At 38.8% G+C, this 17965-nt stretch overlaps 1 protein-coding gene across 1 annotated transcript in view; it reads left to right on the plus strand.

Annotated features, from left to right (window-relative positions):
• ERG (ETS transcription factor ERG) overlaps positions 1 to 17965 on the plus strand; it is a 42063-nt gene that overhangs the window by 15969 nt on the left and 8129 nt on the right. The window contains exons 2-5 of the mRNA XM_070943507.1: positions 6070 to 6287; positions 10603 to 10754; positions 16151 to 16354; positions 17053 to 17133. Of these exons, the coding sequence (XP_070799608.1) occupies positions 6070 to 6287; positions 10603 to 10754; positions 16151 to 16354; positions 17053 to 17133 (655 nt within the window). The remainder of the gene's footprint in view (positions 1 to 6069; positions 6288 to 10602; positions 10755 to 16150; positions 16355 to 17052; positions 17134 to 17965) is intronic.

Here is a 17965-nt window from a genome sequence, read left to right on the forward strand (position 1 = left end):
AAGCATTATCAAAGGGCGAAAAAGAAACTCAAGATAGGTCCCCACAGTCAGACATCAGTCTACTGGGGGGCATGTTTTCTTCTTGAAAGAAGGTATTCCATAGAGTCAGAACCACCACATGGACTCAACCAAATTGTGAATTTGTATTTGTTTTGCAAACAATTAAATCTGTCTTGCGGAGTGCTCAACTCCTGTTTCTTTTTAATTGTTCCTGTCTCAAAATTCTGGAAAATCATGCATAATCAGAGTCAGAGATAATATAAGCAGACTCACAAAGGAGCTCATTTGAGAAATGAAATTTGAGAATGAATCCAATTGGATTCTTACAATCAGGATGCTGAATTAAGTAAACCTTTTCTGTGTTCTAGCAGACAAATTTTGGCACACTTATATTGCAGTACTGATTTAGCAAGAATCTAAGTCTGGCGCACAAGGCTTAATATTATTTTTCAATAAACATCTAAAAGGAAGCATAGCTGGCATCTGCCCAATTGTGTAAAACTCATGTTCAGTGTAGCAAGGGATGGATGTATTGTGTAAAACTCATGTTCAGTGTAGCAAGGGATGGATGTTTCAGATGTTTTCTTTGGCTTAGTCTATTGTTTTAGGTTTTTCAAGGCACTAATTAAAATATATTCTGAAGTTCTTTCTTTGTGAAGTTTATTTCATGGAGAACCAATATTTCATGGAGAACAAAAATTCAATAATTAAAAAGTAATTAGATAACCTTTTTAATAAACTACTTTTCAAAATTTTTCAATACAACTCAATCCAATGCTGTTTTTAAAAAAACTCAAAAACTCTTGCATACTTATAGCTTGGTTTATTCTGTGGCAACTATTTATTTATCATAATTATGTGCACCATTTGAAAAGCTTTACTATAGGATTTTCTTCTATACAACTTAGGCTTTCAATAATTATTACATTTCTTATTTTCATAGGATCCAGCTTTCCCATTACATCCATCTACTTATTTAGGTCACTATTTCTGTGTATATGGAAGTCCAATTTGCATCCTATCTTTAGCATGGATATGTGGATATATCCCTGTGCCCACCCTTTATTTCCTGGGTTGTATTGATTTCAGCCCTATGTATTTTTGTTAATAGTCCTAGAGACATTGATTACTTTAATTGATGACAAAAATGGCTACATGATCTGCAGCATGCAGATGTTCTCTTTTTCCTGGTTTGCTTGGGAAACATCACAGTGAAATCCCTTTCCCTATACTCTAATATAATTATCCTTAACCTCCCATTTATGTTAAAAATATTTCATTCAAAGGACAACTAAGCAGTTGACATGGTCTTGGTAGATAAAATATGTGGAACATCAAAAGAAAATGATTTATTTAAAAGTAAATAAATAATATTCTAACATGGCTAACATCAGCTCACATGAAGGAGTATGCTCTTGCAGAAATTCTGGGTGGTAATATAAAAAGACATATGCTATCAGAAAGGAAGTCACCCAAATCAAATGGTTCAAACCAGGGGTGGGTTCTACTTACCTTTACTACTGTTTTGCAATGGGAGTGTGCTCGCAATTGCAGATCGTCCATTATGACGTCCGGATGGATGGGCGGAGCCTCCCACCGCTTTTACTACTGGTTCACAAGAACCGGACAGAACCAGGAGCAACTCACCACTGATTCAAACAATTTCAATTCCATCTCTGAATGAAAATTTAGATTAAAAGTTTGATGATTTAACAACAGTCATAAATCAGTCTAAGGCTGATACTCAGATACAGGAAATAGCAGCTAAATCAGACTTGCAATTGGGTGGATTGGAAGTCAATTTGTTGCTGACAGAATTGGAGGAAAAAGAATTGCAGGCTCATTGAAGGCAGCAGAAAGAGGCATGAATTTAAAAGGCTTAGAAATGTCAATATGGTTCAGTAATGAACTTTCATAAGAAAACTGATGGAGATTGTGGAATAGACTTACATTCAATTAGAAGATGACTGTTAACAGATGTTGTGATTCAACTTGTACAAAAACCTTCTGAACAACAAGAGCTGCGGAGATATTCACAAAAGAGTTCTATGACTTGGGAAATGAGATGCAATTGTTTGGAAAGATTCCAGTTATAATTTTAACTTTTATTATTAAGAATCAGTCGAAGATATTTGATCCTGGACAGATCAGAGATAAAGACTTCAGTGATCTATGGTAGATTAGAAGCCATTGTGGACTTTCTGTGTGTGAAATACAATAATAGATTGTTAACAGAGGACTTCGAACTGTAGTTTTGTTGTTTACTTGTTACCTGTTTTCTTTTATATTAAATAGATGGTGGGTCAAATTAGCTGGGCAAATAGAGTTGTAGAAATTAATCATATTTTAATTTCTATAGGACTATTCAAATTAGTTATGCTTACCCTTTGCAACATCAATACTGAAGGAGAACAAATAATTAATGTGATCCTCCTCCCAGATATAAATGGAATTATCACACATACAGCAGCAGAATTTTGTGAGCTGATGTTATGTGTCAGTTGTTCCTTTAATTGATAGGTGTTCATATTTCATTTGTAATATTAAGCATATACTGCTTATTATCTTGAAAATATTGTTGGTTTTTAATACTGAAACATTACAAGTATTCCTGGAAATAATTAAAAACACCATTCTGTTGCCTGTTTGGCTGATTAGAAAACCTGTCTTTTGAAATGGCTGACAATGTGCCTACTCTGTACAGTTGTACAGCTTTTCCAATTTCAGTTGAAGTGCCTTCTACCAGCTTCTTTTTCCTTCTCAGAGCTTTTTACAAAACCAATCAAAGCAGCAGCTTCATTCTTCTTGCAACGACACATTGTTTTATGGACATGGGTTGCTTGGAGTTCATGCTTTGTTTTCCTGGGAAGTTGGCAGTACTGCAAAAGATAACGGAAGGATTTGTAGGAAACACACTTGTTATACTGCTAAAGTTAGTAACCTGCAGAAAATATCGAGTTCCTAGTTCTCAACAATTTCATCAAAACTTTTCTTTGATTTTTTTAAAAAAATATTCTTATTTATCCTATTGATTTAAAGAATAGAAAATAGTGGAAAATATTTCCCTTTATATACATATGTGATGTCTGAAAGACAAGTTATTTGTATGGAATGCTACTTTTAGCCACAAATTCTCATTCCATTACTTCTGTGTTCTTTGCTATGAGGAAAAAGTGGCATATTACTAAATATACCAATTATTTGGTAGCTCTGTTTCTTTCTATCTTTCTCATAATTACATGCTCACTTGCTCCTTGCTGTATAGCTGTATTCAAAATATGTTCTGTAAGTAAATATAAATTATCAATGCATCATTAAGGATACAGGCTAAAACAAATAAAGGAAATAAAATGAAGAAATTGGTAATAAGCACTAATGGGGAACTTTTGTAATACACACAAGTATCACTCCATGGACAGTAAAATTCAACCTGGTAACCTTGTAATTCCAGGTACTAATGAATTGAATATAGAAGTACTTTAAATGATATGCATAAAGATCAACTGTTCTCCTACAAGCAATTTGTATTTCAGTTTAATGGACAATAAGCTGTGTAGAAAGGTTTGCAGGGCAGTTCTTCCAGTGATATCACAGAATAATGTAATGAGAAAAGTAGATCTGTATGCAGATTCCTAAAGTAATGTATTACAAATTTCATGGAATTTTATCTTTCATTTTAGGATTAATACAACATTGCCATGAAGCTGAGGGTTTCTTTTCGCCTCAAGATGACTTTTCAGTGTGGTATAAATAAGAAGTGCTGCTTTTCCTCTAGTGAAGAATGTTTTCTTAAATCATACCTGGAGCTGACTTTTTATTTTATAAGCTTGTTGCCAGCTCTGACAGCCAAAAATACAAATGAACTGCAAGAAGTAATAATCAAAGTGAAGAAGCACAATGAAAAATGAGACTAAAATTAAATATAGCAAAAAGCAAGTTAATGATGACAGGTATAGCAATGAGCTTTAAAATTGACAATTATGATATTTAAATAGTACATATGCCCACTTTTTAGAATTATCAACAGCAAAGGAAGCAGCTGTCAAATACATACTGCAGACTAGCCCTTCGAATGTATCAAATGCAAGCAATCAGAGCCAGTCTTGAATAATGAAAGTCAGTAATTCTATTATCTACCACATATGCTACAGCAGTCTCATCAGACTGTTTTCCTTCCCTTAGGTATGACCAGATAAAGCTTCATGGAACTTGGGGGGGGGGGGTAACAGGTTTGTGACACTTGCGGCTGCACAAGTATTTCAAGCTAAATCCTCACTTGACTCCTCCTTCTAGGCTGGCTGGCAGTTTTTCATTGCCTTTCCTACTGCTATTCCCAGTATGGTGGCAATGAACATTTTGGGAAATATATTCAAATATTATGTCTATACCTATAGATATCAGAAGCTTGCAATTGTTTTACCTGTGACATTCTATGGATCTGAATATTGGAATGTTAAGAAGCAGGAGAGAAAGATATTGAAGATTTTTGAATTTTTGTTTTGGAGACTATTGTAACAATACCATGGCTACCCAACACCTACTCCTACAACAAATCTTAGAACAAATCAAACCAGAGTTCTCACTTGAGGAGGCACATTGATTAAGCTCCAATTACCATATTTTGGACACATTATAACAAAGGGTATGTCAACATTCCGACTGACAGACTCAACCAAGCAGGCCCTATTGAGACAATCCAATCTCTTTAGGCAGTACATCATTTTGGCACAGATTAAGGCAAAACCAGATCTGGCTATTTCCTGCGCAATCCCGTAAAATTAAAGTTTAGAATCCTCCCTTCCTGTCTTGGTGCAAGTCACATTGTCCAATTAAAAGCAGTTGAATTATTATGAGAAAACACTTCTGAGGATCTTAGCCATCTGTTGAAATGTCCTTGGTTCCCACGGGTTGCTCTCTTGATGCCTGGAGGACCCTACATTCCAATCCAATTAGTTCATTGGCAAGCTGAGAGGTGATAATGGTTGCAACAGCATAAGCAAGCTTTGAAGCTTGACAGGGTAGCTGTCTTGATTAGTCTAAAATGCTGGTTAAGATGGCCAGCAGTAAAATGATTGGGTTACAATAGTGATGGGTGCACCCCTAGAAAGTATAAAGGACCAGGATGGGAACAGATTATCCTGGGTTTAACTGTTGGTCATGAGAAATGTACACCAATTTGATGTCACATAACTGATAGATTATACATTCAATCAATGTTACAACTTATAGCATTTGTGAACAGTAATATTCCTGAAACAGCCCCTGTAAACATTTCAACTTCCTCAATCCTTTTGTTTTAGAAAAAGTTATGGAAAAAACTACTTTCTGTGATTTCTTTTATTATATTCTCATTTACATTTAAGGGAAAATTATGAAAAGAGACCTTTTGCACATGCAGGAACAGCACAGCATAGCAACTTTCTGCACATGAGAGAAACATTCAAAGACAAATTGATATTCATACTGAAATTGCTGAAAGAGACAAAACCTGTTGTTACATGCATAGTTTCATCTGTATAGATCAGAGTTTTAACAAACTATAATTTTCTACCCTTTTTATGTTTTGTCTGTTATTGGCCTTTATTGAAACAATTCCAAGTACTAATGTTGACTTTTAAAACCTAAGTATGGATTAAAGTTAAAAACATCATAGGGACTGTTCCTTACATACAAGTCTGCCCATATCCTAGAATCTGATAGAGAATCCTCTTTCAATTTCCAGACCTCAGTTGATGAGAGCAAGCAAAATTACCATTTCATTAGCTGCCCCTAAATTGTATAGTTCTCTGCCCTGAGTGTCCAGACTAGTTTTTGTTATTGTTGTTGTTGTTGATGATGACGACATTGAGGAAAATAGCTGCTTTATGGAAAAATAAATGTTATTTAATGCCTTATTTTAAAAACTGAACCAGCCTATATATTAAATTTCCCTTTTTCCTTTGGATGTGTTCCTTATTTATTTTACTTTTTATTAGTTGCATGGAGGCAGGGCGCAGTTATTTAATAATAAATTAATTATTAATTTAATTGATCTTGGTTGCTTCCACCCCCCCCCTTTTTTTATTTCAGGAAGCATTATCAGTTGTAAGTGAAGATCAGTCTTTGTTTGAGTGTGCCTACGGGACTCCCCATCTTGCTAAGTCAGAAATGACCGCTTCGTCTTCCAGTGAATATGGGCAAACATCAAAGATGAGTCCACGTATCCCCCAACAGGATTGGTTATCCCAGCCTCCAGCCAGAGTCACCATAAAAATGGAATGCACCCCAAATCAAGTTAACGGCTCAAGGTAAAAGGGAAAAAAACCAAATATGCAAAATGAAGCTTTATTTTAATTTGTGTCTACATGCATTTCCCTGGGAATTTCCCTGAGTATGAAATTAAGCCTTTGAAATACTTGTCTGTCTCCTATTTCTCTTTCCAAGGAAGAATATAAGGGAGATGCCATGTTTATCCAAGTATGAAATCACACACATGCAAACACAAAAATAAAAGATAAGACATATATCTATGTGGTTGCTAAGAACTGACAATGACTTGATGGCACATAATGATCATAATCACATAAAGATAAAGTACTAGCCTTAAAGTTGCTAAACAACAGAGACCATTAGCCACCGATAACAGTTTCCCTTGACATTGTCTTGTTTCTGATGATAGGATGCCTTGTGTATTTCTACTTGAATCATAGTATTTTAAGTTTATAAAATTTATAAATCAATAAACGGCAAGTGTATATTTTTTTGATTTGATTATTTTACCTTTTTCTAATATATATATATATATATTTTAAAGATCGCATTGGTAAACTTGTTCTATATTGCTTCCAAGTGGATCTGTCCAAACAGCCCTCAGGATTCTGCATTGATTTGAAAGAGATGTTACCATTTTAAGTGATTACTCTAAACCAGTGGTCCCCAACCTTTTTATCGCCGCGGCCCGCTGAGCGCGCGCAGGGGTGGGGGCACGGCCCAGGAGCTTTTGCGCACGGCCCATTGCGCACGGCCCAGGAGCCTTTGCGCTGCAGCGTTTATGTCCCCCGGCCGCTGCGCGGCCCGGTGCCAGGTACTCCACGGCCCGGCACCGGTCCGCGGACCGGGGGTTGGGGACCACTGCTCTAAACTATATCCTAGTTCTCAATCCTTAATGATTTTCTTGATAGGGCTCTGCAGAGAACTGGGTTTAAGCATGATTTGCAATGAATACAGGCACATGAACATGATTTCATGTTAAAACCTGAAACTAAAAAAAAATGGGACGGCTATAATGTCCGAATATGTCCTAATATGTGCTCTATAATATGCTCCACATAGCCTTTTATGTATAGTGTTCTTTACCAGCAATTCTTAAATATTTTGGTCTCAAGGTCCCTTTTATATCAGTGGTGAAATGTAAAATTTGTTACTACCAGTTCTGTGGGCATGGCTTGGTTGGGAGGGGGTAATGTGACTGGGTGGGCGTGGCCAACTTTTTTTTTTTTACTTTTAAAAGCATTTTTTCTACAACCTCTTCAGCTGAAGAGGTTGTTAAAAAATGCTTTTAAAAGCCTCTGACGATCCCAGCTGAGCCACGCAATAATCAGAGGCTTTTTTTTTTACTTTTAAAAGCATTTTTTCGGCGGAAGATGTTGTAGAAAAATGCTTTTAAAAATTAAAAAAAAGCCTCTGATTATTGCGCGACTCAGCTGGGCATGGGGGGGCCAGGGATTTTTACTACCGGTTCTCCAAACCACCCGCCGCCATCGCTACTGGATTGGGCGATCCAGTCCGAACCAGGAGCATTTCATCCCTGCTTTACATTCTTTAAAATCATTCAGGACTCCAAACAGCGTTGGTTTATATGACTTATCTCAGTAGGACAGCATGATATTGTTATATTCTTAGTTTAGCATAGTCAGAGTGACTATGGAATATTTCAAGTTTAGAAAATTTTATATACCCTTAGCATTAATGAATATATTGTTACTTCTGTATTTATAACAGAATGTCACTACAGTATTATCAATATTAAAAGAATGCTTTGTTCTTTCTTTTACACTTGAAATTGCTGAATAACTGAATATTTCAGGCATAGATAATAATGGAGCCTTGAACCCGCAGAGCTTCCTGATGGCTTCTAAATTCATTTACCTACTATTGTTTATGATTTACCTTTATTCACTTTATTTTTAGTGAGATAGTCAGGAATGGCCTGCTAATGCTTCAAGTAAAGTCATGCTGCCAATTGTCTTTATTTCTCAGAATGTATTTGGTTCCTATAGAAAAAATCTAACGGAAACACAGAACATAAGCAAAGGCAAGTTGGACTTTGGCTTTCAAGTGCTTCCAACATTCATGCACCCAACACATTCAGAAACAACCGATACAATTCTCACTTTCTTATGAGAGGAAACTTGGTGATAGCTGTGGATGGAAAGCTAAGAGCAAATATTCCAAAGGTGCTTTTTCAAAAGGTAACTGGACTTTGTTTTTCTTTGAAGACTTTTCGCTTCTCCTCCAAGAACCTTCTTAGTTCTGACCAAATGGTGAAAAATGGAAGAATTTATATTCCTTGCAGTCATCTGGTTGTTAGTACTCTTTCTGAGAGTCGTTGCGGCCACCTGGAGGTTTATCTGTGCCCTCAGGGGACTGAGGTGGTCTCATATCCTTCCCCCTGTGTTGAGAAAGGGCTATTCAATCTTAATGTAGATGGCCTCTTTGACCCCTCTTTCAAACCAAGGGACCCAAGGGGTTTAAAAGACCATCTATGTTAAGATTGAACAGCCCTATCTCAATAGAGGGGGAGGGACATGACACCACCTATCTCCTGTTTACAACACAGACCTTTCAGCAGCTCCAAGAAGGTTCCACATCCATTTGCACTATTCAGGTGATCCTGAGAGCAGAGATAAACCTCCACATCACCTCAACAAATTTCAGAAAGAGTGCTAACAACCAGATGACTGCAAGGAATATAAATCCTTCCATCCTCCACCATTCAGTCAGAATTTAAGAAGCTTCTTGGATGAGAAGCGAAAAACAAAGTCCAGCTGCCTTTTGAAAAAGAATAAGAATCTGCATAGACACTAAGAGCAAGTATGAACAAAATATACAATACTAACGCAAAAGATACTGATGGAATTTTAAAGGCTGAGTGTGGAGGAATGAAGCAGCAAGGTGGCAGGAGATAATGGGGATGCTGGGAATAAATTTGATAAAGCTGTGCAGAGCAACTGGAGAGATTAAAAAGACTGATGCTACTTGGTGGTGAAAGATAGCAGATGTATGTATGTATGTATATATGAGGGAGGAAGGGAGGGATGGACAGAGGAGGGAAGGAAGGAAGATGAATTCTAGTTCAAATTGTGTTCTGTGGTTCCCGTTCTGCTTTTCATTGGGGTTCTTATTGGAAGAGTGGTGGTTGCACAATGGTTAGAATGCAGTATTGCAGGCTAACTCAGCTGTCAGGTGTTCGATCCTCACTGGCTCAAGGTTGATTCAAACTTCCAACCTTCTGAGGTTGATAAAATAAAGACCCAGATTGTTGGAGGCGATATAGTGACACTGTAAATAGCTTAGAGAGGGCTGTAAAGCACTGTGAAGCAGTATATAAGTCTATTGCTATTCTTGGTAAATTATTAACCTTAGTATGATTAATTAATCTTTTTATTAAATGTGTGAAATAAAGATTTATTTCTTTGTCTATCAATTGCCTAATTAGCAGGAATTTGTGGCTGACTTGGCAGAAGCCCATTTCTTCAAGTGAAGTGAAATGAGGCAACTATACCCTTCTGGTGTTTAGAAGCAGAGATCTGTGTGATTTTTGGAAGCTGTTTTAAAAAAGTGATGTTCATATACCTTTTGTCAGAATGAAGTACTTTCCTGAGACTGCACAGCTCTAAGTTAAACTACTTCAGTGGCTTATAAGGGCTGTCTTGCACTTAATTTGAAATAATGAATTTAATCTTACACAACAGAATAAGAATTGTATATATGACTCAGTTATTTCCAAACTATATGATAAGGACAACCAAGTGCTGGAAGGTTGCAGATGGTAATCACTTGACCGAGACATGCTGTGCCAGTTGCCAAGTGCCCAAATTGCCAAGGACTCTGTGACAACCACAAATTTGAGGATTAGTCAGAAATCTATTTTTTCAAGTGTTAAATAAATTTAAAGTAACAAATATTCTGGGACAAACTAGTGTAAATGTATTAATCTGATCTCAAGTATTGGGCAAATAGGCTCTTACTCATCATAGTATAGATTTATCTATTAATATTATGGATATTTTAATCATATCGTTTTATGTTGAATTATAATATTTTGCATTTCAGTGACATGTGGAATAATATGGAAACAAAGTAAACATATTTAAATGTTTTTTAAAAATAGAACTTTTAGAATTGAATCTCCTAAAATTTCAGCATTGAACTCTCTGTTCCACCTGAATCTCTGACATCCATTGTACACTTCAGAAGCTAACAGAAACAGGACTGCGAGACGGTTCCTGAGATTGCAGATGAGCAGCACATAAAACTTTTCTTAGAGTACTTCCTTTACTTTTCAACTTTTTTAAAAAAAATATTCTATATTATCTAGCAATTTTTAAATTGTTTCCTTAGGACTTCCCCTGACAACTGCAGTGTGACAAAAAGTGGAAAGATGACTAATAACACTGAAAATGTTGGCATGAACTATGGAAACTATATGGAAGAAAAGCACATCCCTCCACCGAACATGACCACCAACGAACGAAGAGTTATTGTTCCAGCAGGTGAACAAATATTTTTAAATAACTATTTAAAATGTACCTTATCACTAAATACAGTAGAGACCATCCATTCACATTAGGAATGTCCAAATTCCATACTGATTTCAGAATACAACTAGAGCGTACACTTAATTCTTCTCCATTGAAATTAACAGCATAGTGTTTAATTTGATAAAATTATGTTATTTTCAACACATCCAAAATCACTTTATACATAGATTCAAGAAGGAGAAAGAGAAGAAGGAGAAAAAGGAGAAAAAAGAGAGGGAGGAGGGGGAGGAGGGGGAAGAAGGAGGAGGAGGAGAAGAGGAGGAGGAAGAAGAAGAAAAGTAGTAATGCACTGACAAACAGGGGAAACTTGTTTAACTTATTTTTTCACAAGACAAAGGCTGGAGGAGACAAATCACTGAGATACTGAGATCATTGGAAGTGAGGCAGGAATTTTTGTCTTGTTTTATCCTCATTTTTATAGGGTTTTTGTAATTATATTTATATAATTTTTCTCTTAGATTTCTGCCAAAAATTAGTATGTTTTGTATTGTTAATTTTGGTCATTGCATTCAAATTAGGATTAACCTGGAGAAACAGGAGACTATAAGCAAGTTATGCTTTGCCTGTTTTTGTCTGACAATGTAATGTAGGATTTTATTAGAACAATTAAATCCAAGGATACATTATTGAAAAAAAAACCTCAGAAGGACTGCCAAATGAAATGAAAGGCTTATTTCCGGTTTTTCTTTGGACGATCTTGGTTGGCCAGCCTCCGTGACAAGGGGGTTGGGCCACCTATTACCGGATTGAAACGGCGTTTGTACTCCCGCCACTGCCGTGAGAGGGCAGTGAGGTCCCGTGAGTTCCATCTAAGTCCGGCATCCCGCTCCTTTAGATTGTTATAACATTGAAATGGACCCCTTGGTTATTGGCCATGGGTCATCACATCTCCCTGATGTCAGATGTATTCGGTGAATGAACTTCATGCTCTGTGAGATTCCCCCCTCTCGCAGGTTTGGCCCTCCACGTTATTGAGGGCCTATCTTGATGACAGCTTTTGGAACCCCTAGAGATGGCATGCGGCAAAGAAGAGATTGAGGAGTTTTTAAAGTGGATTTTTAATTAAAATTTTAAGGGGTTCAGGGGGGACCAGGGTGGGTTTGGGGGGTAATCCACCAGGGTCAAGACCGGGCCCTGCGAAGGGCTGCGGCATTAGAGACATAGGGTCGGATGTCAGGGAGTGGGCTGGAGCTCGACCTAGGGAGGGCTGTTCTATCAGTACTGTGGGTGGGAGGGGCAGATATGGTGGAAGCAGGGGGCCACATCATGTTCGGGGAGTGCGCACTTGCTATCTTCGAGCGATTGCGCACTCCAGTCCCCAATGCTTCTCTCGTTCCCCAGGTTGTTCAGATCTTCAGGGCCTGAGCCTCCGGCTGATGTTGTGCAATGCCAAGTCCATGATAAATAAAGCCCCCCTCATTTACGATCTTATTCAGGAGGGGCGAGTGGACCTGGTGGGTATTACGGAGACCTGGCTGGGTCCGGAGGGGGTGTGCCCCTTGTGGAAATGTGCCCACCAGGTTTCCAGGCATTCCATCAGCCAAGGGCTCAGGGAAGGGGCGGGGGGATGGCGGTTATTATTAATGAAAGCCTATGTCCGAGGGAGCCACTGTTCCTCAGATAGCCGGATGTGAGTTCCTCCTTGTGAAGTGGGGTCAGGGGGTGCAGGTGGGCCTGCTGATTGCGTACCTGGCTCCCTGCGACGCAACAGCGGCCCTACTTGAGCTGCCTGACGTGATAGCCGGGGTGGCGGTTGATACTCCCAGGCTTATGGTTATGGGGCATTTCAACCTGCCATCGGTCGGCGAAACGTCTTTGGCAACTCGGGAGTTCATGGTTTCCATGACAGCTTTGGACCTGTTCGTGGCCCTACTCACACAGGGGGACACACTCTGGATCTGATTTTTGTCTCTGGTCAGTGGCAGAATGATCTAGAAATAGGGGATTTAGTCATCGAGCCCTTGCCATGTTCTGATCATTCACTCCTTCAACTGGACATTCGAACTGCTAACCCTCACCGCAGGGAGACGGAACCGGTTAGATGGTTTCGTCCCAGGCACCTGATGGACCTGGATAGGTTTCTGATGGAGCTTGGGCCATTCCCTGAGGCTCTGGCTCACGGCTCGACTGAAGAACTAGTGGCGGCCTGGGAGAGAGCGGCTGCTGGGGCTTTGGATCGCATCGTGTCTTTGTGGCCTCTGACCCGGCGGCGATCTCAATTGGCTCCTTGGTTCTCCGAGGAGCTGAGAGAGATGAAGCGCTGGAAAAGACACCTGGAAAGTAGTTGGAGGGCCAGCCATTCCGAATCTGACCAAACACTGGTGAGGTCTCATATTAAGACCTACCTAGTGGCGATCAGAGCAGTGAAGTCTAGCTACTTTTACCTACTATTGTTTATGATTTACCTTTATTCACTTTATTTTTAGTGAAATAGTCAGGACTGGACTGCTAATGCTTCATGCAATATCTGCATGACAAAATCGCTCAGATTCGGGAGGGTTTGAACTCTGACTGGGTAGATCCAGATGGGGTGATGGAGGTGGGTCTTGAGAATGTTAGCTGGGAGGAGTTTGACCTTGTGACTCCCGAGGATGTGGACAGGATTCTGGGTAGGTTGAACGCGGCCACATGTTTATTGGACCCGTGTCCCTCCTGGTTGGTGCTGGCTTCCCAGGAGGTTAGACAAGGCTGGCTCCAGGGGATTGTCAATGCTTCTTTGAGTGAGGGTTTCTTTCCCGCTGCCTTGAAAGAGGCAGTGGTGAGGCCCCTCCTCAAGAAGCCTTCTCTGGACCTGGCTGTTTATCAAACTATCGTCCAGTCTCCAACCTTCGCTTTGTGGCAAAGGTTGTTGAGAGTGTGGTGGCACGACAGCTTCCCCAGTACCTGGATGAAGCGGACTATCTGGATCCGTTCCAGTCGGGCTTCAGGCCTGGGTATAGCACAGAAACGGCATTGGTCGCATTGGTTGATGATCCCTGGAGGGCTCGGGACAGGCGTTGTTCCTCTGCCCTGGTCCTATTAGATCTCTCAGCGGCTTTTGATACCATCGACCATGGTATCATGCTGCGCCGGTTGGAGGGGTTGGGGTGGGGGGCACCATGATAAGGTGGTTCTCCTCCTTCCTCTCTGACCGTACGCAGTCTGTGTTGGCAGGGGGGCAGAGGTCAACCCCGAGGCGCCTAGTTTGTGGGATGCCACAGGGGTCAGTCCTCTCGCCCCTCCTGTTCAACATTTATGTGAAGCCGCTGGGTGAGATCAGCCGTGGCTTCAGGGTGGATTTCCATCAGTATGCTGATGATACTCAGCTGTACATTTCCACCCCGGGCCACCCCAATGATGCCCTTGAAGTGATGACCTGGTGCCTGGAGGCTGTACGGATCTGAATGGGGAGAAACAAGCTCAGACTCAACCCTTCCAAGACCGAGTGGCTGTGGTTTCCGGCATCCCGTCATAGTCAGTTGGTTCCATCACTGACTATAGGGGGTGAGATCTTGGCCCCCTCAGAGAGGGCTCACAACTTGGGTGTCCTCCTGGACTCACAGCTGTCTTTAGAGGACCATCTGATGGCTGTGGCCAGGGGGACTTTTTATCAGGTTCGCCTGATCCACCAGTTGCGTCCCTTTCTGAACGGGACACCTTGCGCACGGTCACTCATGCCCTCATCACTTCCCATCTGGACTACTGTAATGCTCTCTACATGGGGCTCCCCTTGAAGAGCACCCAGAGGCTCCAGCTGGTCCAGAATGTGGCCGCGCAGGTGATTATGGGGGCGACTCAATGCTCCCATGTAACACCGTTCCTGTGCGAGCTGCACTGGCTCCCGGTGGTCTTCCGGGTGCTATTCAAGGTGTTGGTTGCCACCTTTAAAGCGCTCCTGGGTACTTACGAGACCGCCTTCTGCCTCCGATAGCCTCCCACCGACCAGTACGCTTCCACAGAGAGGGTCTCCTCAGGGTGCCGTTGGTTAGACAGTGTCGACTGGCGACCCCCAGGGGGAGAGCCTTCTCTGGAACAAGCTGCCCCCGGAGATTCGTCAGATTCCTGATCTTCGTACCTTTCGCCACACCCTTAAAACATTATTATTCCATCAAGCAGGGCTGGCCTAAAATATTATTTTTAATGGGTTATTTTATGTTATTTTAGATTATGGGCCAAACTATTTAATAATTTTAAATTGTTGTTTAACTTTTATATTGTTGGTTTTTTATCCTGGCTGTACACCGCCCTGAGTCCTTCGGGAGAAGGGCGGTATATAAATTTAATAAAACTAAACTAAACTAATTATTATTATTTATATATTTCATTTTATGGCTTTATATACCTACCTCACTCAACAGTGGCATACATAATCAATAACAATAATTAATTAATAAAAAATACATAATAAAAGTCTAAAAAAGTCTAAAAAAAACCCTAATAAACACATAAAGTACCAAGAAAAACCTCATTCAGTTTGTCATACTATTATTTCAAGTATCTTCTTAAAGTACCAGCACCTACCATTCCCTGATCTTCTGTGTTCAGACATATTGAAGAAAAATATTTATTTCAGTTGCTATAAAAACTTTCAGAGAACATCATGCTGGTTGTCATGGCACACAGTCTAAATATATGCCTGCTTCTCAGGATCTGAAAATAAGAAAAACTTATTTTACATTTAAGTAATGAAATACTATGTAATGAATTTGTTTAATTCAGTGACTTTGCTAAATCTTTAAACCACAAATATGCATAGTATATTTCACACTGCAATAGGGAAAATGCTACAGAAAATTGCTAAAGACCTCTTCTAGAGCAAGTATTTACTAATACTTAATGTTAGGAATATTTATCTCTGATGATAAATCAGAATCACTTCTAAATGAAATGGGTGGCAAATAAATTTAGGAAGAAGGAACAAAATGGTATAAAAATGCCCATATAGAAAAGGGAATAATGTATCAATTAGTTGGTGGAGATAGGTTAACTATTTTATATCTTTAGTTGATAATCCAATTATTTAACATCAAAGGCTTTTCTCTTAAAATAGATTTCTACTTATTCTATCTGAGCCATATCTTGCACCACCAAAATGAATGCTGTGGCTACAGTCTTTTTCAATTCCCCCCCCCTTTTTGCAATTCTATTTTAAGGTTTCCTCCCCCAGCCTTTCTCCCTCTCCCAGATTCAAGAACAAATCTGTTCCCAGAGTCTTCTAGCACACAGTCTTTTTAAGTTAATAAAAGAAAGAATTCTAGAATCATTTCAATAAAATTAATCAGTATCAGTAGAACATGTTTGCCCTGGGGAAAGAACTTAGATGTTTTTTCACAACTTTAACAAAACAACATTTTCTACTTTCAAAATAGATCCTACATTATGGAGCACAGACCATGTACGCCAATGGCTAGAATGGGCTGTCAAGGAATATGGCCTCCCAGATGTGGACATCATGCTATTTCAAGATATTGATGGAAAGGAGTTGTGTAAGATGACCAAAGATGACTTCCAGAGGCTCACACCAAGCTACAATGCAGACATTCTTCTTTCACACCTACACTACCTCAGAGAAAGTAAGAAATAAATAGGTTTGATTTTTTTTAAAAGACATACGTTTATAAGATGCTAAATTCTTTCAGTTAGGAAATTATTGATTCTTTTTAAGAAAATGAAAACTAAAACAATATACATTTTATATGATTAGAATGGGTAATAATGTTTTTTCTGGTCACATAACTTTACTTTCTTTCCATTTCTGAAATGTTAATTCTAAATGAAATCATAGACATAATGATTTTGAGTATATTCAGGCATGTGTTCTATGCAACAAAATAGCGCTTTAGAATATTCCATTAAAATTGATGTTTTCAGGTTTAAGAAAAGCCCCTCAAATATAAATAATATAAAGTAATATATAGCATTTAAAAGTAGGAGAAGAACAAAGTGAATTTTTATTTAAGGCATATAGAAAATGCTTTGGTTCTAAAAAATTTTTAAATGTAAGTGACCATTATTTTAATATCAGGCAGTGCAACACCAATATGTCATATTTTTCACAGATTTCATAATGAATATTATCATTAAGACATTCTTTAATATTATTCTGACTTAAAACTCCCGCTTCCAATAGAAAAATCATAAACCCATTCCCATAAAGACATGAATGAATTCATGACCATAAATAATCCTAGTATACTAAAAGAAAATGGTTAGTAAGATAATTCTGACTATCTTTTTTTTAAAATTCTTGGTGTTGCTTTTTGTTTTGTAGCTCCTCTTCCACATTTGACTTCAGATGATGTTGATAAGGCTTTACAAAACTCTCCACGGTTAATGCATGCTAGAAATACAGGTAATACTGTCACTGCTCCCCTTTTTATAGGCCATTTTTAAAGTTCAGGATTTCTGTCTAAGAGATACATGTTGACTGTAATTTTTTTTAAAGAGTGCTTAAGTATGTCATATACGTTTTAATATTGATGGGAATTTTATACACCCAATGCTTTTCATAAACATGTAAAACATTTAGCACTCTTGAGGCAATATTGTTCAGTGGGAAGAGAAGAGTTAGTCACCTATGCCTTTCCCATATAAGTATGAACACAATTATGAGGCTCACATGGAATATACCCATCATTAGTTCTCCTGGTAATTTTTCCTACCATGTAAATAAAGGACAGCTTTTGCCAAGGTGTCTTATATTAGTGAAGGAACTAAATTTTTGATTGGTCTTAAATGGGATTTTTTTTTTTTGTACATGTGCAAAAGGAAGGAAATGGAAGAAATAAAGAACATTCCAGTCTAGCTTGCTTCCTGACCTTATAATGTTCTACATACAGTGAGATCAGATACTTATTATGCAATTCATGTGAGAAAGTAGAATTGTGAATTTAAGAGGCTGAAACGTATCAGTTGTTCTAATCTTTTTCCATGCTTAATCTTTATTCTGTACTTTTAAGACCAGTGGAACTACTTTAAATATCTTTAAATGGTGCAATCTAATGGTATGCAGTAAATAATGTAGTATCTCAAGCACTTATCATACCAGAGGGAGGCATTTTTGGATTTGTCCCTTAACTAGGAAATCTTACCTGAGTCCTACTGTTGTGTGCGCCAGACAAATATCCGTTTGGTCTCCTGGGCTTCTAGCTATTTAGCTTCTCTCATATCCTTTTTATCAGTTA

This window comes from Pituophis catenifer, unplaced genomic scaffold, assembly GCF_029215685.1.
Source record: "Pituophis catenifer annectens isolate HBS135680 unplaced genomic scaffold, rPitCat1.0.hap2 SCAF_4, whole genome shotgun sequence".
Lineage (NCBI taxonomy): Eukaryota > Metazoa > Chordata > Lepidosauria > Squamata > Colubridae > Pituophis > Pituophis catenifer.